Here is a 23,167-nt window from a genome sequence, read left to right as displayed (position 1 = left end):
AAAAATGCACTTCTTTTTATATTTATTTCTTCATTTACGTCATTTATCTTTCAAAATAACACTGTATGTTTTAATATCTGCAGGGAAAACATGTTGCTGATTAATACCAGCTGTATTTAAACAAGTGACCTTGTAATCATGTCGCAGGTAATTGAGTCATTAGTGTCCCAATGCTCATTGGAACAACACCCTTGCCAGTGCCCAAATTAGTGTTCATGATATAGGCTGCATCCAAAAATGTAGGTAGCTGACTTGCTGCCTAATCAGTTATTGGCTTAACTAATTGGCTTTTTTTTTTTTTTTTTTTTTTGAATGAATGAATGAATGGGACTCTTAAGACAGCTGGTCTTAGAACAGTTTGAAAAGCACCATCCTGCCTCTGTATACAATCTCCGAAGACAGCATCTTCCAGTTTTTGGACCCGGCCATACAGATTAATCACAACATAGGGAGCTAGGGAGCTGATTGAGACACACTCATAGAGCCACAGCACAGAAACATATAACAGATCTTACAAGGACAACATTTATGCATATATTAACAGTTGAAACAGTAAATACAACAACAGTGAATGGTAATTTACATAAGAGATAAATCCAAGATATTGTCAAAAAGTTTACATTTTGCAAGTGAACGCAATTGGACAGTCGATGTGCACCCTTGAGGCTTTCCTGTCCATGAAAGAATGTTGATGATGGCCATTTCATTAATATTAAAATGTACAGAAATGTTTTATTGGGCATTTTATCTGCATTCGTATTCCTGCCTGTGACTAGGCAACAAAGCATTCAATATCTTAAAATAAGTTTCAGCATGTGTGGACACAGTGTCATGTCGCGACTGCTCTCACAGAGGGCTTGCGGCAAGAGTTACGGGAGGCCAAGACTCACATACGTGCCCCAGTAAGACAAAAATCAATAACTCTTTTGGATGAAGAATTTCAAATATGATTATTCATAGTAAAACATGTCCAAAAGAGTATGGTGTCACTAAGAATGCTCTTTCTTTTCAGTATATATCTCCTGGATTTGTGGAGACACAGTTTGCCTACTGATTCCTTAGTCACGACCCAGAAAGGGCTGCTGCTGCATATAAAAGTATAAAGGTATTAACAAATCCTGATTCTTGTCTATAGAGCATGCTGTAGTTCTTTATTAAAATTGTAAAAAATATTGAAATGTCCTATTTACAGTGCCTTCAAGCAGATGACATAGCCAACGCAGTGTTATTTGTCCTTAGTGCTCCTCCTCAAGTCTAGGTAAGTTTAAGCTTTTTCAGTGCCCAAGCACTGGGATTATTAATATAAGGATTATTATTATTATTATTTTTTCAAGGTTTTTGGTACTTTTGTGGTACTTAACATGTGTGAAAACTCTTGACATTTTGCACACACATAGCGCCCCCTTGAAAATGGCGCTCTGTAGCACACCCATTTTCACCTACAGTCACCAAAATTGGCACATATATAGTTCTCATAAAAGCCAAACAACTTTCAACTTTCAATTATAGTCATTAGCCCCGCCCAACAGGAAGTCGGCCATTTTGGGTTTTCTGAAAATCGCAAACTCTAAACTTTTAAATACTCCTCCTAGGAGATTCATGTGACTGGCACCAAATTTGTGAAACATCATGCCAAGACATTGTAAATGCTAAATTGCGAACAGATTTTTTATATTTTGAACGTTTTCGCCATGGCGAAGCAATACATTTATGGCTAAAAATGTGAAACAGGAAGTTCCTTCGATCTTCTGTGTGCATTGTATGATTTTGGTGAAAATTCAGCTGTATGTTTGGTAATGGGGGCTGATCACATGCGGCTATTATGGGTCATGGTCATAGCGCCACCAACTAGCAGCAGGAAGTATGGCACTTTTAACAGACTTTGAAATAGCCTTCTTATGTTTACATGAATTGCTTCAAAATTCTTTAGAATAATGTCAAGACACTGCTGATGTAAACATGGATTTGACTATTTTGGGTGTCGGTCATAGCGCCACCACCTGGCAGCAGAAAGTGTGGCTCTTACAACAGACTTTAAAATAGTCCTCTTATATTTACCCAAATTGCTTCAAAATTACTTCAATTGCAGCAAAATTGATACATGGCACCACTCTGGACATTTCAAGTCAACAATACTTCCAACTTCAGCCACTGGGGGCATTGGTTCAAATTTCAGTAAGCACAGATCAATTTCAACAACAAATCTTTCAGCCTTCTGTCACCCAATTCAGTGTGATCAGTCTTGGCACAGACAATATTGAGGTTTATTACGACCACAGAGTAGTAATGCAAAAATGCATGTTGAGGCCTGAAACAGTACAGTATTTTACCCTAGTATGTGAACACAAATGCTTCTAGCTATTCAAGCTTGATCGTGTCGCGTGTCGTAGCATTCTGAAATGTGTGAGAAACATGCTCTATGCAGGTATACAAATGAAGACGCGAATGCTTGGCTATCACATTGCAAGTATGTGGTCCATATATAGGCGTAATTTATGGGTGGGACATGTCCCTACCACTTTTTGCCTTTGCCAGTTTTATCCACCACTTTTTGAAATAACTAAGGTCTTGAGCAGGAGTTTCCATTTCATTTCTATGTGTTATATGTGGCGTCCCAGTGCTTGATTTTGTTATTTTTTATGTTATAATGAGTGTTCATTGCAGCTTTTATCAGTGGCCCATATATAGGCCATGTATGTTGTTTTTAGTTGTAAATGATGTACGACAGTGAAGAGTAATGCATGTTTTATTAACTCTATCCCCAAACCCCAAGCCCAAACCTAACCTTCAGTGTAGTTAAATTGTAATCTAAATAATAAAGGAAAAAGGGAAAATGCAATCTCTCAATTGCGTTCATCATTAATTTTGTGTACGCAGTTACTTCCTGGTGTTGTCAAGAACCAGGGTCATTGAGATTGCAATTGAGATCAGTCACACCACAGAAATAGTTTAATGCCTCTGAGTTGATGCAAAGATGTTTGATGAGAAATGGCACTTGCCAGTAACTCATGGGGGCAGAATGGGATTGATGTGAGGGTAGTGAAACATTCGGTAGCAACATGGAGACTTCCCATGTGATCATGTTGCCATGACAGTTGTTGACCTGAAAGACAAAAAGTACTTTTGTACTGACACATTGTGAATTCGGTATACAACAACACATGAGAAAAAGCTTGTGTAGCTGGAAGCATCTGCATTTACGTACTTGTGTAGAATATGTTTCGGGGTCTATGTTTTTGGCAACAATCTGGGTCTGTTCCAAAACCTAGTAAGCTGCCTTGCTGTCTCCTGTCTACATAGGCAGCTGCTTTCTATGACAGCATTCTCACTGAATTAGAGCCTCAAAGGTGACAGATTTGGAACGCCCTACACAGGCAATTAAATAGTGCTCCTCACGTGTAGCGCATGGGAGACTTGACTCACAACTGAATTCAAAACAGAAGACGTGAGACTAACGACGCAATACTCTAATGAGCATAAATATACATAGCACCAGTGTTGGGAGTAGCTTGTTACAAATTACATTTTGTGAAAATATAGTTATGTAATGTGTTACATTTTAAATTAAAATAATTGTAATCTGATTACAGTTACTGCCATGAATAAAATTATATTACTCAGGGGCGGGTTTACGATTTCTGAAGCCCCAAGCAACTGACTAACCCAGGGCCCCATTTCAAATAATTTTGCTTAAAATATGTATTTTTTTTAAATAATAATAATAATAATAATAATAAAAATTATCAAATTGATTTTAAATCATAATTTTAAATTCATTCTATAAGCTGTTGTAGACAAGTACATTCAAAATGTTTAATGAAAGTTAGTTTTACCACAATACAGTGATTAAAAAACAATATTTAACTACAAATATTTTTACAAAACATTTTTTTATTTTATTTTTTATTTTATTTATTTTTTGTGATCAGGGTGTGCAAAACCTACTACTTCACTCAATAACATTTTGGAATTCAGTTATTATTTATTAATATTATAACCCAACAATTATTTATTTTTGTCCAGTTTGTCATTATAATATGATACAGTATTATTATTATTATTACTTTTAGGATTTGTTGTATACTATAGTAATATATTCCTGTCTTATTTGCTTTCACCTGGAGCTTATATTCTAACACTGCAGTGTATTGTTATCATGTTGCAAAAGGCAGTATTTTATGTAAGCATCGTAAGCAACATTAGTAACAGTACTGTAACAGTTAACATGCAAGGCACGGCGGCCCCTTAGCACACATTGCTGTTTATCAAGCACTGAAACTTTGCTTGGGGCAGAACAATCTGGAATAATGTTAAACATTGTAACAGTCACCTCTTTGCAACCTGAACTTGTTCAGAACATTAAATCTTTGTGACACATGCGCTAAAAACCATTTAGACGCAGCGTAACGAATTAAACAGAACGCGTATGTCACTGGAAACATTCCGAGACAATATCCGACCACGAAAAGAGTGCTGATCACCGACACCATATTCTTGCTTTATTAAACAGATAGAAACACCTATCTACAGTGAATGCTTCTCTTTGCCAGCAGATAGAGGCAGAACAAAACTATTGGAAGGAGGTCTTGAGGTGTGTAGTAGCTGTTGTCAAGTTTTTGGGAGAGGGGGGCTTCCATTCCAAGGGCATGTCGAAATACTGGGATCACCACACAATGGGAATTACCTGGGTTTGCATGAACTGACCCCTTTTTACAAGAACATATCAAAAAGCATGGACAGAAGGGTAAAGGTAAGCCCTCTTACTTGTCCTCTGGAATCTGTGAATCTCATTAATGGGCAATAAAACTAAAAACATCATAGCAGCTGAAATCCAACAGGCCAAATATTTCTCTGTAATTGTAGATTCAACACCAGATCTTTCGCATGTAGACCAGCTGATATTTATTTTTAGATTAATCAGTGCTGAGGGCAAAGCAGTTGAGAGATTCCTTGGATTTGAGTCCCTCCATAGCCAAACAGGTGTAAGTCTCGCAGAATGTGTACTAAAAATGGTACGAGACCTGGGGTTGGACTTGTCAAAGTGCCGTGGATAAAGCTATGATAATGCAAGCAATATGTCCGGTATATAACGGACTTCAAGCGTACCTGAAAATGCAAAACCCTTTAATTCACTACATGCCCTGTGCCGGTCATTCTTTGAATCTTGTTGGTGTCAACAGCATAGTTGACTGCTGTGAGGAGGTCACATCCTTTTTTGATCTATTACAATCACTTTATACCTTCTGCAGTGCATCCACTCAATGCTGGAATAGGATATTTCATGACAATGACATTCACATTAGTTTGACTCTTAAATATCTGTGTGGCACAAGATGGAGCTGTAGGGCCAACTCCACCAAAGCTCTCCATGAAAACTACAATGCAATTAGAGAAGCACTTGCAAAAACTGTGATGAGAAGGCAGACACAAGACATAATGCTGCTGCACTCATTGGTAAGCTGAATAAGATGGAAACAGCGCTGATGACTATATTGTGGGACAGGGTGCTAAGCAGATTTAAGGCAACAAGCGTTCATCTGCAAAAAAGCGACATGGACTTAGCAACTGCTGTTGGCTTTTTGCAACCATTAAACTCTTATGTTGGCACACTTCGAGAGCAGTTTGTTGAGGTAAAAGGATCTGCTCGTGCTATCAGTGTTACTCAGTCTTATCAATATGACGTTCGGTGCATAAGAAAGAGAAAGCGGTTTGCGGTCGAGTCCACTGATGACAGTGAAGTTACATTTACTGATGGGAGTGAGAGATTTAAGGTCGAGTCATATCATGTCATCATGGACAGGCTCAGATCATGCCTATCCAAATGGACTGATCCATACAAAGAGGTCTATGATCTTTTTGGAGTTCTATTCTACAAGGACTGTACAGAAAGTGATTTGCGCACAAGAGCACTTGTGCGGCTGTTGCCCAGGGGCACCATGAAGTCTTAATCTGCCTATGTGTCCAGTATGGCATGAAAGTGGTTGGCTGTGCCAGAAACATCGAACAAATAGAGGTAATGTACAGTACAGTGAGCAAAGTGACAAAAAAGTTCACTGTGTAGCTTTAGCATCGACAACACACTAAATTTCACAGATCACAGATCAAAGACTGCAAGATCATGTAGATTTACACTCTACAATATCAGGAAGATAAGACCCTTCCTCTCTGAACATGCCACACAACTGCTTGTCCAGTCACTTGTCATAACTAGACTGGACTACTGTAACGCTCTCATTGCAGGCCTACCTGCATGTGCAATTAAACCCCTGCAAATGATCCAGAATGCAGAAGCACATCTGGTCTTTAATGAACCAAAGAGAGTGCATGTTACACCACTAACATGTCTCTCTCCACTGGCTGCCAGTTGATGCACGTATCAAATTCAAGGCTCTGATGCTGTCATACAGAACAGTTACTGGGTCTGCTCCAGCATACCTAAAATCATTTATGCAGAGCTACGCGCCCAGTAGAAGCCTGCGGTCGGCTAAGGAACGTCGCCTTGTTGTACCAACACAAAGAGGCACCAAAACACTGTCCCGGACTTTCAGCTTCATCATACCACAATGGTGGAACGACCTTCCCAACTCCATCCGTGTAGCTGACTCACTCTCTGTCTTCAAAAAAACGACTAAAAACACATCTTTTCCATGAGCACTTAACCAGTCATTAATAAAAAAAAAAAAAATAAAAAAAATGTGTTGCACTTTTCATCTGTTTTGAATACTATTCTGATGCAAGTGAAACTTTGTAGTATGGCACTTTTCATACCACTGTCTCCTTAAGATGATTCGCATCGTTTTCCTCTTTTGTAAGTCGCTTTGGATAAAAGCATCTGCCAAATGAATAAATGTAAATGTAAATGTAAATCTAGCAGAGGAATAAAAGTTCTTGTTTGATGCTAAAGACCAACTAGCGAGAAGCACATGTTGATGAAGCGTGAAATCTGGCCGGAGAGTAAACAAAGTGCTCGATTGTGATGCACTGGAAGTCTTGCTGAAATCTCTGTATTCTTTTGTGTTGTAGAAATCATCAACAGAATGCGTCAGTTGTGGATTCATTGGAACTCTGATTCCATACAAATGCGATCTGTCTGTAGAGGAGGAAATACATTCCATGTTTGCCTTGATCAAAGTTCAACATCAGGGCATCGAAGTGTGCATCAACAATGCTGGCTTGGCTCTCTCAGAGCCCATATTAAGTGGAAAAACCAGTGGCTGGAGGATATGATAGCTGTTAGTAACTCACAGGACACACAACAACCTTCCAGTTCATGCCTCGTTCACACTGACAGCGATTTTGTTGCTGGAAGTTGCCTGGTCTCTAGTAGTAGGCGTGATCATCACAAATGACATGTATTGAGCGCAACAGTGCCCGTCCACTTTTTCAGCCGTCTTCATTCCGGAATTATTTTCCCCATACTTTTCATTAATAGACTCTGCGTATATTAATGATAGAGAGCATTAAAAACTTCAGTAATATCAATAATATAACATTATTACTATTGTTACGGATTGACTGTTTACACTAGTTGTACATTTCAACACATTTCAGCTACTTGCGTTCAAATAGTCTGGTGGAAACAACAAAATTAAAGACAATCTGCATCTTAATGAGTTGCCACAATGGCTCAGTCTATAAGAGTAGTATGGATGTGTTTTTTCCATGCGGACGACCTGGGTTCAAATCTGCCCTTGACCCAGTTTTCCCCATCCTGTTACCTGTCTCCACTCTTAATATTTTTCTTTAATATGATATAATAATAAATAAAATGAATATAAAGTTGATTTCCTCGCAGTGATTTGTCACGATGAAGGTCGGAGTTTTGAGTGAAAGGTTTGATCTGGATAAAATTACAGCATGCTTATGAATTGCTTTTCATTTTAAAAACATCATATGCGTTAATTATACAGTAATAAGAAGATGGAAACATATGTGCCACAGTGACTTACTTGAGGAAACGAGAATGGGCGGTGAACGCTCCTCGTTACTGCGAGTTCTGCAGCTCGCACTCCTTTCCAATCAAATCGCAAAGAAAAATGCAAACAATTGTCTCCCCACTCGAGATATTCGTCCACTGAGGTGCGGATGCAATCTTTGTTTTATTAAAATGTAAAGTTCCACATGGGTGGACTAGAAGCCTGAGCCTCTAGCACAAGGGGCAAATTAGTTACCACTAGACCACACAATCAGATGCTTATTAAAAGAACTGATTGATGTACTTCTCCATTGACCGACAGTAGCAGATGTAGAGCTGAATGTTATCAAATTTGTAAATATTTATTTTAGAGCTTGAATTGGTCATCAGGAATGACTATTCATCAAAACAGCCAATTTAAAGTAATACTTTACTGGCACTCCTCGTTGCTGTGTGACTTCAAATTAACACCGTGTAAGAATCTTGTGAGATTGACAAGGAAGGGATCCCTTCTAGACATGATCCTTATTCACGCTAGCACCATCTTTGATTTTTAATAGGAATGACAACGAGGTTGTGAGGGATAGACTTGGTCTCTTCAATGGGCTGTACTGCATTTTAAAGTGTTTTTGGATCGTTCCGTGGACAAAATATTGATAAAATATCTGTCCAAGAACATTCAGTATACAAAGAACTCCAGACAACATGAGTTGTGGTTGTGGAAAATCAGATGTGATCTAGGAGCTTTATACAGCTTTACACCGTTCGTGCCATTGAAGAGACTAATGCGCTAACACACTATACGGGCCCATAATATGCGCCGATTACACTCTGTTATTGTCGTTTATGGTGAAACTGATCATAACGATCTTACAGATGTACGAGTTTGCACCTGCTCACTAATAACTCTGCACACTGCTGTGAACAGGAATTTACTGTCGGCCTAAAAGGAAGTGGAGCTCCACGTCACACCTACTGATGACGTGGACCAATGGCAGTACAAAGATGTTTAGCAGCCGGTAAGAAGTTTTTCTGAAAAAAACACTGAAACGAATGCAAAAACACCTTTGTTTTGTCAGGATTTTGTTCTCATGATGTCACACCCTTTTGTTCTTCAATTTTGTATGAAGTATGCAGGGGCCTTAATGTTGGATTTCAGGCTTGTGAGACTTCCAGTTATTTCATTTTGAGTTGGACATTCATACCTTGTGGATCAGTGTAATATTAAATTAGTAACTGCTCTGATTGATGTATAAGCGCTTTTGATTCACTAAAAGGAACCGGCTCATAACAGTCATTTGTTTGGGAAACTGACTATACCTGAAGTGCTGTATGTTTGTGGGGTTAAAACACTCTGTTTCCAAACAATTATTGGAGATTTGGGCTTCTTTAAATTTCCATCAGGATCAGTGAATCAGGACAAACTCAGGATTTACCATAAATTATTGATATTTCACAGATCACTGTATTTGTTGTGTGGATAATGTACTATCGCTCCAATAAGATCCACTTACTTCTTTTCACATAGCAATCCTGCAAACTCTGTGCAATTGCTGTGACAGATATAAGGTAAAATATAATCTAACTATGATACCACCATTTAAGATCTAACGGGACAAATGGGACCCCATCTCCCCCGCAGTGCACAGACTACTGTTTGTGAAAAGATACAGTTTATAGTGAAATAAAAACAATGTAATAATTTAAAATTATGTCTTTGCATTTATTTTGACTGCAGTATGTAACTTGTTCAATCGAAACCATCTATTACATTTTACCAGAGGACACTGTACTGTATATAAGAACAACAGGGAATAGGAATTTAAATGATGAAAAAATCGTATTTTGCAGGTGAACGTCATTGGACTCTCAGTGTACACCCGTGAGGCTTACCTCTCCATGAAAGAAAGAAATGTTGATGATGGCCATATCATTAATATTAACAGGTAGAAGTTTTATTGGACATTTTTACCTGCATTCATATTCCTGCCAGTGACTAGGCACCAAAGATTTCAATATCTGAAAATATGTTTCAGCATGTGTGTACACAAAGTCGTGCACAACGCTGTTGTACACTTCTACACTGCCACCAAATATGCTGTGACTGCTCTCACAGAGGGCTTGCGGCAAGAGTTACGGGAGGCCAAGACTCACATATGTGCCACAGTAAGCAATCGACAACTATTTTCAATGGAGACTTCAAAAATAACATGATTAATCATAATAAAACATGTCCAAAAACTATTATGGCACTAATAAAACTCTTTCTTTAAAAGTGTATATCTCCTGGTTTAGTGGAGACACAGTTTGCATTCCAGCTCTTTAGTCATGACCCAGAAAGGGCTGCTGCCACCTATAAAAGTGTGAAGGTATAGACAAATAGTGATTTTTATTTGTATCTAGAACATGTTGTAGGTCATTGTTTACCCCTTCAAATATTTAAACGTCTTATTTACAGTATTTAGAAGCAGATGACATTGCCAGCGCAGTGGTGTGTGTCCTTAGCGCTCCTCCTCATGTCCAGGTAAGCATGTACAGTACTGCAGAATTAAATATCGGACTGTGTTTGAATGTGTTCATGTACATTTACACAGATTTAGAATCAATTTGAGCTGCAGTGGGAATTTTCTGCAGTGAATGAAACGTGATCGTTTCATGATTGAATTGTATTTATTATTTATATCATTTTTTTTTTTTTTTTCCCACCTTCTGGAGATTGGTGACATTCAGATGAGGCCTGTGAAACAGTTGCCATTACCTGAACAGATAAACAGGAACAAGCACCCACATCATCTTGATCATCATCTTAAAAGTTCACAGATATATTACTATATGATATAGAAAATTGCCAAAAATGATAAGAATGCCCCCATATTATCTTACTTTAATGTAAACAATCATTTTCCATTTTAAATCTTTTGAAATGCAATTTGTAATGAAATGCAAATGGCTCATAATCAGAACACTGCTCTGTCTCTGTTCTTTTCAGTTTTGTAAAGAAATGTATTATGCTTAACATCATGAACATTTAAAGGTGAACAAAGAACATGTGATGCTTCTTTACGGTTTGTACATTAGCTCTGAATTTACATGTGCCTCTCAACACTAAAATCACGCATATGCATAAAATCATGCAGATACAGGTCAGGAGCTACAGTTAATGTTCACATCAACCATCAGAATGGGGAAAAAATGTGATCTCAGTGATTTGGAGCATGGCATGATTTTTGGTGCCAGACAGGTTGGTTTGAGTATTTCTGTAACTGCTGATATCCTCAGATTTTCATGCACAACATCTAGAATTTACTCAGAATGGTGCCAAAAACATCCAGTGAGAGGCAGTTCTGTGGACAGAAATGCCTTGTTGATGAAAGAGGTCAACAGAGAATGGCCAGACTGGTTTGAGCTGACAGAAAGGCTATGGTAACTCAGATAACCGCTCTGTACAATTGTAGTGACCAGAATTGCATCTCAGAATGCACAACACGTCAAACATTGCAGCAGATGGACTACAACAGAAGACAACGACATTGGGCACTTTATAAGGACCATAGTGTTCCTACTAAAGTGCTCAGTGAGTGTATATAGTAGAAGTAGCAGAAAAAATTGTAATACATTTTATTACCTCACAAACATTGTGGATAAGGTATTGAGAACCTATGCTTTCCAGATGTTTCTTTAAAGAGCAAAGTCTTACATAAGTATTGGCCCAGAAGTATGCAAAGGTAAAATACACTTAAAATAATGTGTTTCAGGGAAGGTAGAGATTCACTGAAACTGGCCAATCCTAATGAATGAACACTTTCTAACATAAAGGCTTATTACCTTCTGTCATGGCTATAAAAATACATCATAGTTGCAGAATAGGAAGTGCAGCGCTATTGGCTAGAATCTCAGTGAGTATTCATTGACTGAGGAGGGGTTTCAGGACAGATCACTGCAAACTGTCAGCTGCTGCTCTGTAGGAACTTTGTGAGAGTGGATGGATCGTTGGAAAGGCAGGGTTGCTCTCGTCACTGGTGCTTCAGTGGGAATCGGAGCTGCAATCGCGAAGTCTCTTGTCCAGCATGGCATGAAAGTAGTCGGCTGCACCAGAAACCTGCAACAAATAGAGGTAATGTGCTGTGACTCTGATATATATATATATATATATATATATATATATATATATATATATATATTTCTCTCACAAAGCTATTGCATTGCCTCTGAAGACTTGGAATAGAGTGCACAAATCAATAAATATTGATTGGTCAAATTATGACTTACATTTTGGTTCCTCAAACAAGGCTATCATATGGTTTCAGAAGACTTTCCATTGTTGTGCACAAGTTGTGTGGATGATTTTATTTTTCTTAAAAAATAAAGCCATAATTTGTGTGTATGATCTTTAGTTGTTTAGGGTTCGCTCAGTGAGCAGCTTGTATTCAGTATGATGAAATATGAAAAATGTTACTCTTTTTCTCAGACTTTGCTTATTTGTAAGCAGCTTTGGATAAAAACATCTGCTTATTATAAATGAAAATGTTTCTTGGGGCTGTGAGCAAGCCTGTGAGGCAAAGTGCCAGCAATATATTGTCATGAGGATAAAATGTTTAATATTGGTAGGAAAATTGCTGTCAATATTCATAATACATCAAGATGGCCACCTCGGTGTGGAGCTCCTTAGTTCTTTTGTTGTTTTTGTTTGACTGTCCTGTGTTTAGCAACCATTTCCCAGTCAGTTTTACCAGAGACGAACTGCTGAAAATTCGACAGCATATGCCAGTCAATCTTTTCCCGGTTTTTGAATATTCAGACATTTTGCTAGACATTTTAGTTGGAGGCGCGGCTGTGTTGTTCAAGAGACGCAGGTGAGGGAGACGAGCCGGTGCGCTGGTCAAACTCCGTCGGCGCGGCTTTCCAACAGCACTGCTGAGTACTCATCGAGCGAATCTCTGCTCTCTTCATAACAAAACGGACGAACTACATCTCACCTGCACAAACGAGGACTTTTCAACCTCTGCTGCCTTGTGCTTCACAGAAACCTGGCTGAGTGAAGCCATTCCGGACAGCGCATCACATCTGCCGTGCTTCTATGGCGAGTGTTTTGTGCCACGATTATCTACCGGAGACAGTCGTGTACTTTTACGTGAGAGAAGGATACGTCGCCTCAATAGACGTGTCGTGGATAAGTACGTCACCGCTATAGAAAGTCGTTGATAGGTACATCAACCTAATGCAAAGCTAGTGTCAGGGCTTTCTACCAAAAGGTTTAGGTGAGGTTGTAAAAAGAGTGACAAAACTCAGAAAGTATACATTTATTGACAGCTGAATGGGTCATGGACTTTTATTTTATTCAGGAGGCTGGAGTTCCTGTCTTATTTGTTGCCAGAACTTAGTGACATTTTATTTTCGGTTTTCAGTCGCAATTTTTAGTTTTATTTACTAGACCATTTCACAATTTCAACCATATGTTAGAAAGTCTTTCTGCTAGAAAGCCCTGAAACAAACTGATGTTCTATTGTCACATCTGGTATATACATAGTCACAGGTGACATTGCGAATTATACATCTTCAGCAGAGCTGTAATTTTACTAAGTAATATACAGTAATTAAAATGAGCCCACCATTACTAGCAACAACTTTAAAATGATCACATAAATTCAATCATTATAATCCAGTAATATATAATATTCTGGACTGTGCCATTCTGAACTTTTACTCTTGATGTTTTAAGTATATGATGCTAATAATTTTGTACTTTTACTTAAAGGGATAGTTCACACAAAAAAGAAGATTCTGTCAACATTTACTCCTCTTCATGTCGTTCCAAACATGTATGACTTTCTTTCTTCTATGGAACATATATTTTGAGACTTATTATACAAGAATTTTCCATGTCTCTCAAAGATATGATTTTTGGCTTCCTTATGATAAACACAATGGCTAATTTAATTGATTTTTAGGAAAGTATCAAAACCATTAATAATTATAATACATATCACATATTTAACCATTTTCAACCTCTACCATGTCAAATGTATTCGTTTATCTATTTTATTGTGTCTCCCCCCCCCCCCCCCCCCCCCAATTCTAATTTATTCTTGTTGACTCAGTATTTTGCTGTTTTTAAATGTCATCACTTGAAGGCACTTGTACTCTTCTTGCTCAATTTCAGGAATAAAGTTAAGAATGAAAACGATGAGTGATTCTTTTTGCTATTTTAAAAAATGGTATATAAACTGCTGCTGCTGTACTTCCACATTCTGGTTCCTTTGATGAGGGTTTATTCAATGAATAATGCATTCAGTGAACATGTATGAGTAGGTTTAACATGCATTTAGGGAAAATAGTTTTACAAAATCTTTACTCTGTAAAAGACTGCCTTCAGATTTCAAAGTCCAAAAGTAATTCTCCTTATTACAAGAAACATAAAAGTATCTTGCCTTTAAGTGAAAGGATTTTAAAATACTCATATAGGCTTTCTCTAAGTGCAGCTTGAAATAATTGTTGGCTTTGTTACAGTATATTTGTTTCAAGTATGACCATGTCACCATGTCCTTTAAATATTGGTCTTTTTTTGAAAAACTGATGCATTGTTAGCTGCTTTTTCCCAATTTAAAGGAGGCAGATTGCAAGAAAGGGACTGCTGATTTTTTTTTTTTCAATTAGTTCAAGTTGCATTTACAGAAAGCCAGAAGTCAATGAGAAAACACTTCAAAAGTCCACAAAGAGACCACATAGATTCCAAGGGTAGTCTTGCACATAGAGGTTAGGGCTTTATCATGGGAAACATCCTAAAAAAATTAACAACAGACTAGGGGTGAAAGGGGGAGTTTGTTTTAGGGAAACATACAATTTTAATTTGAATAACTTACCATGTACTCTTTCACGAGTTTTGAGGGGTCTTCATTCAGGTAAGAAGCAAGTGTTCTCTAGATGCTTTCACGTTTTCTTTTCGATGGTGGCATTTTGGAAATGTGACAAATGAGCAGTGTTCAGCAGGATTAACACACAAATTAGCATTTTGATTTTCAGATTTATTCCTGTACCTCTAACACTTTCTTTAAATAGCATCACACAGAATATCCCACTGCGCTATTTCTACAAGAGTCAAGTTTGTCAATCTGTTCATTGGCTGGAATTAATTCTACAACAGCATCTGTGAGGGTCCCAAAATACCAGGAACCAGTACAAGAAAACAAACAAATGGTCCTAAACCAGAAGCTTTGCTACAGGAAAGCTACAAAATAATCTTGGATGTCACAGTTGTGCCTACTGCATGAATGACAACTCTGATGCTTCTGATAAATGTTGTAAAGTTACAAACAAGCCCTGAAATTAAAACAATATGAATCATGTGCATATTAACATTCCAGAGCATATAAACCAAGGTTTAAAGGGATAGTTCACCCAAAAATGAAAAGTTCAGAGGGATTGTTGTAATTGTACTGAATTCCACAGATACCTAATAATATTTTAAAATGACAAATCAAATTGGTTGCTGATAAATTTGTTTAAATATTATCATATACCACAGTGTTTCTTTACCAGCACTCACACACAGATGAAATACAAAATTGTTACAGATGAACAAACCTGAATTACATCCAAAGGACTTCAATTCAGAATTTGGATTTACATACAACAACCATCACAGCTGACATTACATCACAAAGACATACCTCTTGCTCAGTAAAGAGTGCTGGTCATCAGGTGACGTACCTGAGATGACGTGTGTGTCAGACGTGTTTTAAGGTGACGTACCCGAGACAATGTGTGTGTCAGACGTGTTTTAAGGCGACGTACCTGGAGACGACGTGTGTGTCAGACGTGTTTTAAGGCAACATACCTGGAGACGACGTACTTACACGTATAATTTTTTAAAAATACATTTCTGATATACGCCGCCACCGGTAGATGTTCCTTACATGCACTCGCCGTGACGTCGCCTCCGGTCTTACATCAGCAGTCCCAATCAATCCCATTCAAAACTCGACACGGTCTGATGGCGACGGAAGGATAGACTGCTCCTTCTCCTTCTCCCGGGAAGCCTTTAAAGTGGCACTATCTACTCACCATAGGCTTCCAGCTGTTCAGAGCGGATCGCATCGTGGATTTAACGGGGAAAACGAGAGGTGGTGGAACATGCTTTTACATCAATGAAAGTTGGTTTACAGATGTAACAACGTTAAAGAAGACGTGCTGTCCTAATTTGGAAGCGCTCTTTATTAACTGTAAGCCTTCTACTCAACGCGGGAGTTTTCCTGGTTTATTCTGGTGAGTGTGTATATCGCGCCAAACGCGTGTTTGAATGCCGCGCTGCAACAGCTGGCTGATCAAATCACAGACACAGAACAACAATACCCGGCCTCAGTTATAATTATTCTTGGGGATTTTAACAAAGCAAACCTCACACGTGAACTGCCCAAATACAAACAGCACATTACATGCCCCACCACAGACAGTAATATACTGGATCATTGCTACACAACAATAAAGGATGCATATCGCTCTGTCCCTAGAACAGCTTTGGGACTCTCTGATCACTGTCTGGTTCATCTTCTTCCAAACTACAGACAGAAACTAAAATCTGCTAAGCTTGTAGTGAGAACTGAAAAGAGATGGATCAATGAAGCAGAGCTGGATCTATAAGCCTGCTTTGACTGCACCAACTGGAGTGTTTTTGAGGCTGCAGACACCAATCTGGACGAGCTCACAGATACTGTTACATCATATATCAGTTTCTGTGAGGATATGTGCATCCCTACTAGGACTTATTTAACATTTAACAATGACAAACCATGGTTTACAGCAGAACTCAGACAGCTTCGTCAGGCCAAAGAGGATGCTTACAGAGTTGGGGATAAAGTCTTGTACAATCAGACCAGGAACACACTGAACAAGAAAATCAGAGTGGCTAAAAGAAGATACTCTGAGAAGCTGAAAAACAAGTTTTCAGCTAACTACCCTGCATCAGTGTGGAGTGGCATGAAACAACTTACGAATTGCAGGACTCCTGCCCCCAACCCTGTGGTGGACCAACAACTGGCTAATGACCTGAATGTGTTCTACTGTAGATTTGAAAGTCCCAATCTCACACCCCACACCTGCCCTGACCTTCACTTCACACAAACACCAACACCTCCTGCAACCCCTCTCCTCCCCCCTCCTGCTACTCAACCTGCACTTAAGATCTGTGAAGACAATGTGTGCCGTGTCTTTCAAAAAAAAAGGATAAGGAAACAGGGCCCAGATGGCATTTCACCTGCATGTCTTAGATCCTGTGCTAACCAGCTGGCCCCCATCTTCACACAGATCTTCAATAGATCACTGGAGCAGTGTGAAGTCCCATGCTGCTTCAAACACTCCACTATCATCCCCATCCCAAAGAAACCAAAAATCATAGGACTCAATGACTACAGACCTGTCGCCCTGACGTCTGTGATCATGAAGTCATTTGAGAGACTGGTGTTGGCCCACCTGAAGGACATCACTGGACCCTTTCTAGATCCCCTTCAATTTGCTTATCGAGCAAACAGGTCTGTGGATGATGCAGTCAACGTGGGATTGCATCATATCCTGCAACAGCTGGACAGACCAGGGACATATGCAAGGATCCTTTTTGTGGACTTCAGTTCGGCTTTCAACACCATCATCCCAGCTATTCTCTGGACTAAATTACACCAACTCTCTGTTCCCATGTCTATCTGTCAGTGGATTATCAGCTTTCTGACAGACAGGCAGCAGCTTGTGAGACAGGGGAAATTCACTTCAAGCACCTGTACAATCAGCACTGGTGCCCCCCAGGGATGTGTGCTCTCCCCACTACTCTTATCCCTCTACACCAACGATTGCATCGCCAAGGACCCCTCTGTCAAGTTCCTGAAGTTTGCAGATGACACCGCTATCATCGGCCTCATCCAAGATGACGATGTGTCTGCATACAGAAGGGAGGTTAAACAGCTGGCTGTCTGGTGCAGTCAAAACAACCTTGAGCTGAACACGCTCACAACGGTGGAGATGATTGTGGACTTTAGGAGGAACACCCCAACAATGTCCCCCCTCACCATTCTAAACAGCACTGTGGCAGCAGTGGAGTCATTCAGGTTCCTGGGCACTACCATCTCACAGGACCTGAAGTGGGAGACCCACATTGACTCCATTGCGAAAAAGGTCCTGCAGAGGTTGTACTTCGCCAGTTGAGGAAGTTCAACCTGCCACAGGCACTGCTGATACAGTTCTACTCAGCAGTCATTGAGTCGGTCCTCTGCACTTCAATATCTGTCTGGTTTGGTTCAGCTACGAAATCGGATATCAGAAGACTACAAAGGACAGTTCGGACTACTGAGTGGATTATTGGTTGCCCCCTGCCCTCCCTTCAAGAACTATACACTTCCAAAGTGAGGAAGAAGGCTGGAAAAATCACTCTGGACCCCACTCACCCTGCCCACTACCTTTTTGAACTGTTGCCTTCTGGCCGACGCTTCAGAGCTCTGAGCACCAGAACCGTCAGGCACAGGAACAGTTTTTTTTCCCTCAGGCTATCCATCTCATGAACAGTTAAAACTGCCCCATTGAGCAATAATTAATGTGCAATACACAGCTTAGTCTTTTTATATTATCCAACACATCCAACCTCTTCTGCCATTACATTCCCTTGCACTGTATATAACCGATTTATATTTAGATTTGCACTACGTATGTGTAAGTGTGTATGTATGTATGTGTGTATGTATGTATGTATGTATGTATGTATTTGTGTGTGAGTATATATGTATATATATATATATATATATATATATATATATATATATATATATATATATATATATATATACACTACCGGTCAAAAGTTTTGAAACACTACTGAAATTTTCTCATGATCTTAAAAATGTTTTGATCTGAAGGCGATCTAAAATTTAATAAAAATAGAAAAAGTTTTTGAAAATTGATGACTTGGACCAAATAATAATGAACAGCAGCCAATAAGTGCCCAACATAGATGGGAACTCCTTCAATACTTTTTAAAAAGCATCCCAGGGTGATACCTCAAGAAGTTGGTTGAGAAAATGCCTGCAAATTCTAGGCAAAGGGTGACTACTTTGAAGATGCTAAAATATAAAACAGTTTTGATTTATTCTGGATTTTGTTTAGTCACAACATAATTCCCAGTTTTGATGACTTTACTATTATTCTAAAATGTGAAGAAAAAAATTATAATAAAGAATAAGTGTTTCAAAACTTTTGACCGGTAGTGTATATATGTGTGTATATGTATGTATGTGTGTGTATATATATATGTATGTATGTGTGTATGTATGTATATATACACATATACATACATACATACATATACTTTATTTTATTTTAAATATTATTATTTATTTTTTTATTGAATTTTTAATTAGTTTTTAAAAAGTCTTGTTGCTGTTTTTGTATTGTTGTGTACTGGAAGCTCCTGTCACCAAGACAAATTCCTTGCATGTGTAAGCATACTTGGCAATAAAGCTCTGATTCTGATTCTGTGATTTGAAAATGCTGGATCTTTGATTTGTTTGTTTGTAATGCTAAAACTTAAAGGGACAGTTTACCCAAAAATGAAAATTATCTCATAATTTACTCCCCCTCATGCCATCCCAAGTGTGTATGACTTTCTTTCTTCAGTAGAACACAAACGAAGATTTTTAGAAAAATATCTCAGCTTTATTGGTCCTCACAATAAAAGTGAATGGGTGCCAAAATTTTGAAGCTCCAAAATGCTCATAAACAGCGTAAAAGTGATCTATAAGATTCCAGTGATTAAATCCATGTCTTCTGAAGTGATATGATAGGTGTGGGTGAGAAACTGATTAATATTTATGTCCTTCTTCTTTTGTTTTTGGTGAGTTGCATTTTTCATGCATATTGCCCCCCTACTGGGCAGTGAGGAGAAATTATGGTACAAATGACTTAAATATTGATCTGTTTCTCACCCACACCTCTCATATCACTTCAGAAGATATCGATTTAATCACTGGAGTCTTATAGATTACTTTTATGCTAACTTTATGTGCATTTTGGAGCTTCAGAATTTTGGAACCCATTCACTTGTATTGTGAGGACCAACAGAGATGAGATATTCTTCTAAAAATCTTTGTTTGTGTTCTGCAGAATAAAGAAAGTCATACATATCTGGGATGGCATGAGGGTGAGTAAATGATGAGAGAATTTTCATTTTTGGGTAAACTGTCCCTTTAATCTCTGACTGATTAGCACAGCTTTAGATCCCTTTTGTGTATTATTGGTAAGAAGCCCAGAGTGCTTTTGTGTGCTGATAAATCAATTTCACATATTTTCTTGCATTTTTATTTAATTTTATTGGACATTTTATCTGCATTCATATTCCTGTCAGTGCCCAGGCACCAAAGAATTCAAAATCTTAAAATGTGTGTTTTAGTTTGTGTGGACACTGAGTTATGCACGTTGCTGATATTCATTTCTACATGGCCACCAAATACGCTGTGACTGCTCTCACCGAGGGTTTGCGACAAGAGTTACGGGAGGGCAAGTCCCACATACGTGCCACAGTAAGAGCAGGCTATTAAACAGTTATAATATTAATAGATTATATGTAGCCATTATCAAACCAACTGTTGAGTTTTGGATGATGGCTTTTATCTAAGTAATATTATCATTGATGTTATAACACGCCCAAAAGAGTATGGTGGCACTAAGAATGCTTTTTCTTTGACAGAGTATATCCCCTGGTATTGTGGAGACAGAGTTTACCTACTGGTTCTTGAGTCACAACCCAGGAAAGGCTGCTGCTGCCTATAAAAGTTTGAAGGTATATAACTAACAAACTTTCTTCAAAAGTTCTTTGCTGTGTGGGACATATTAAAGGTCCTTATTAACATATCTAAATGTTTAAATGTCATGTTAACAGTGTCTAGAAGCAGATGACATTGCTAGTGCAGTGATGTATGTCCTAAGTGCTCCTCCCCATGTCCAAGTAAGTATGGTCCAGCAGAGACAATTGCTTTGCTCTTTATGTTTGTTGTCTCTCAGACATTGGCTTACCTATGAAGTAAATGGAATGAATATTTTGGTGATCTGAAAGGAGCATCGGTGTCTTAAAAATAAGAAACACAACATTAGAATCAAATCTGTGCTTTTGTTTATTTATATATAGGATTAATTTGTGCAGCATGGAAATTAATGTTTTTATTTTTTCAGGCAAATTGTTTATTTAATGCTTAAATAGTTTTATTTATTATATTTTTTTCTTCCCCCTTTGTAGATTGGAGGACTTCAGATCCTACCTGTGGAACAGATGTGATAGGTGCTTGAACAGATGGACTGGGTAAAGTGTCCCTAACATTATGACCATCATCTTCAAAGCTCAAAAATGGTTGAAAAATGCAAAATGGTTCAAATGGTTGAAAAATTTGTGGACAGGCTGTCCTCTTGAAACATTGTAATAAAAATTTGCAATGATAACATTTATATACATATTAAATGCAATTTGTACTGGAATGCAACTCTTAACACTTGCTTGTTTCATCTTGAAGTTTACAGTATTTTAATTATTGCAGCAATTATTGTTGAAATGTTGGTAAGAAGGACTGTAATTAAGATTTGAGTAAAACTACATCCTTTTTGAATTCATGTGGCTCTTTATAATTTGTCTTTATGTAGATTTATGTAGACTTAGCTTAATTGTGAAGAAAAGAATTTACATTTTAAACCATGACTATCTGCAGAATTTTATGGAAGGGATTTAAACCTAGTAAAATGTGTTAAATGGAGCCAGTGGCATAGCCAAGGGCGGACCAGGCCCACCCAGGATATTAGAGTTTATTCTTTGACTTCAAATCTATATTTATAAAATTATATAAAAAAAAAAAAAGAAAAAAAAAAAACATAAATTCAGATTTCTAAAATTGTGAAAGAACTGTTTGAATGTGTCGATTCCCTGTTGTTAAGGAAAATTTGGTTAGAAATAAAAATGTCCAAACTTGGCCCATCCATTTTTGTTGAGGCCCACCCAAAAGTAATTTCCTGACTACGTCCTTGAATGGAGCTGATAGGAATTTCCTCTTATTGGTAGCTGAAAGCATAACAAAATTAGCCTAAATATTTAATAAACAAGCTTGCAAGGGGCAGGGAATGTGTACAGTAGAACTTTGTGAATGACAGGTGATGAAGTTCTGTGGAATCAAAGCGTGCGCAGATTCTTTATAAGTCGTTTTATTCATGACATGGCCCAAAACAACTTCAAGTTTGTGTTTTCTTTCACCATAAAATTGTATGTGATGGAACTAACAAATAATTATTTTCTTGTTCTGGTGTTCTTTTAAACAAATGAGCGACAATTGTTAAATACTGAAAAAGTATTTTTCAGCCCTTTCACACTTGAAAGGGCAGTTTTCAATCAAATCTCTGCCTATCTCTCACAGAACAAGCTGCTGGATGACAATCAGTCAGGCTTTAAAAGTGGACACTCCACCGAGACTGCCCTGCTGTCTGTCACCGAGTCGCTGAGACGGGCGAAAGCTGAATCCAGATCATCAGTCCTGATTCTGCTGGACCTTTCTGCAGCCTTTGACACAGTCAACCATCAGATATTACTCTCTACCCTTTCCTCGCTGGGCATCACAGGAACTGTGCTTGACTGGTTTAATTCCTATCTCTCAGGTAGGTCCTTCAAGGTAGCCTGGAGAGGTGAGGTATCCAAGCCACATCAGCTACTTACTGGGGTACCTCAGGGATCAGTGCTTGGGCCACTTCTCTTCTCTATATACACAACATCACTGGGACCCATCATTCAAGCACATGGTTTCTCTTACCACTGTTACGCTGATGACACGCAACTCTACTTGTCTTTCCAGCCCAACGACACCACAGTGACTGCTCGAATTTCTGCCTGCCTGGCAGACATCTAGGCCTGGATGAAGGAGCACCACCTGCAACTCAAACCAGCCAAGACTGAACTCCTTGTCTTTCCAGCCAACCCTGATGTTGAACACAACATCACCGCGCAGCTGGGTGCAACTACAGTAACGCCTTCCAAATCGGTCAGAAATCTAGGGGTAACCATCGACAACAGACTAAATTTCACAGACCACATCTCAAAGACCGCAAGATCATGTAGATTTACACTCTACAATATCAGGAAGATAAGACCCTTCCTCTCTGAACATGCCACACAACTGCTTGTCCAGTCACTTGTCATAACTAGACTGGACTACTGTAACGCTCTCATTGCAGGCCTCCCTGCATGTGCAA

General features: G+C 38.5%; 2 protein-coding genes across 2 annotated transcripts; both read left to right on the top strand.

Moving 5' to 3' along the window:
- Positions 1-378: 378 nt before the first annotated feature.
- On the top strand, positions 379-11,138 carry LOC127429594 (dehydrogenase/reductase SDR family member 11-like). The gene is made up of 9 exons (XM_051678721.1): positions 379-1,105; positions 1,193-1,258; positions 4,554-4,750; positions 7,024-7,222; positions 9,756-9,861; positions 9,952-10,081; positions 10,192-10,284; positions 10,374-10,439; positions 10,631-11,138. Exons 3-9 carry the CDS (start codon positions 4,733-4,735, stop codon positions 10,754-10,756), a joined length of 738 nt encoding a protein of 245 aa, XP_051534681.1. The 5' UTR covers positions 379-1,105; positions 1,193-1,258; positions 4,554-4,732; the 3' UTR covers positions 10,757-11,138.
- Positions 11,139-11,508: 370 nt separating this feature from the next.
- On the top strand, positions 11,509-22,352 carry LOC127429591 (dehydrogenase/reductase SDR family member 11-like). The gene is made up of 6 exons (XM_051678714.1): positions 11,509-12,029; positions 20,337-20,466; positions 20,634-20,726; positions 20,826-20,891; positions 21,180-21,290; positions 22,339-22,352. Exons 2-5 carry the CDS (start codon positions 20,356-20,358, stop codon positions 21,216-21,218), a joined length of 309 nt encoding a protein of 102 aa, XP_051534674.1. The 5' UTR covers positions 11,509-12,029; positions 20,337-20,355; the 3' UTR covers positions 21,219-21,290; positions 22,339-22,352.
- The last annotated feature ends 815 nt before the right edge of the window (positions 22,353-23,167 follow it).

This window comes from Myxocyprinus asiaticus, chromosome 39 (assembly GCF_019703515.2).
Source record: "Myxocyprinus asiaticus isolate MX2 ecotype Aquarium Trade chromosome 39, UBuf_Myxa_2, whole genome shotgun sequence".
Classification (NCBI taxonomy): domain Eukaryota; kingdom Metazoa; phylum Chordata; class Actinopteri; order Cypriniformes; family Catostomidae; genus Myxocyprinus; species Myxocyprinus asiaticus.
This window is presented reverse-complemented; position numbering and strand designations above follow the sequence as displayed.

Excerpts from the sequence above, each read along its gene's own strand:
- LOC127429594 (XM_051678721.1), top strand. Across the intron at positions 10,082-10,191 it reads AGACTCACATATGTGCCACA|TGTATATCTCCTGGTTTAGT; the intron begins GTAAGCAATCGA and ends TTTCTTTAAAAG. Across the intron at positions 10,440-10,630 it reads GCGCTCCTCCTCATGTCCAG|ATTGGTGACATTCAGATGAG; the intron begins GTAAGCATGTAC and ends CACCTTCTGGAG.
- LOC127429591 (XM_051678714.1), top strand. The coding sequence starts at position 20,356 with ATGCACGTTGCTGATATTCATTTCTACATGGCCACCAAATACGCTGTG. Across the intron at positions 20,727-20,825 it reads CTGCCTATAAAAGTTTGAAG|TGTCTAGAAGCAGATGACAT; the intron begins GTATATAACTAA and ends TCATGTTAACAG. Across the intron at positions 20,892-21,179 it reads GTGCTCCTCCCCATGTCCAA|ATTGGAGGACTTCAGATCCT; the intron begins GTAAGTATGGTC and ends CCCCCTTTGTAG.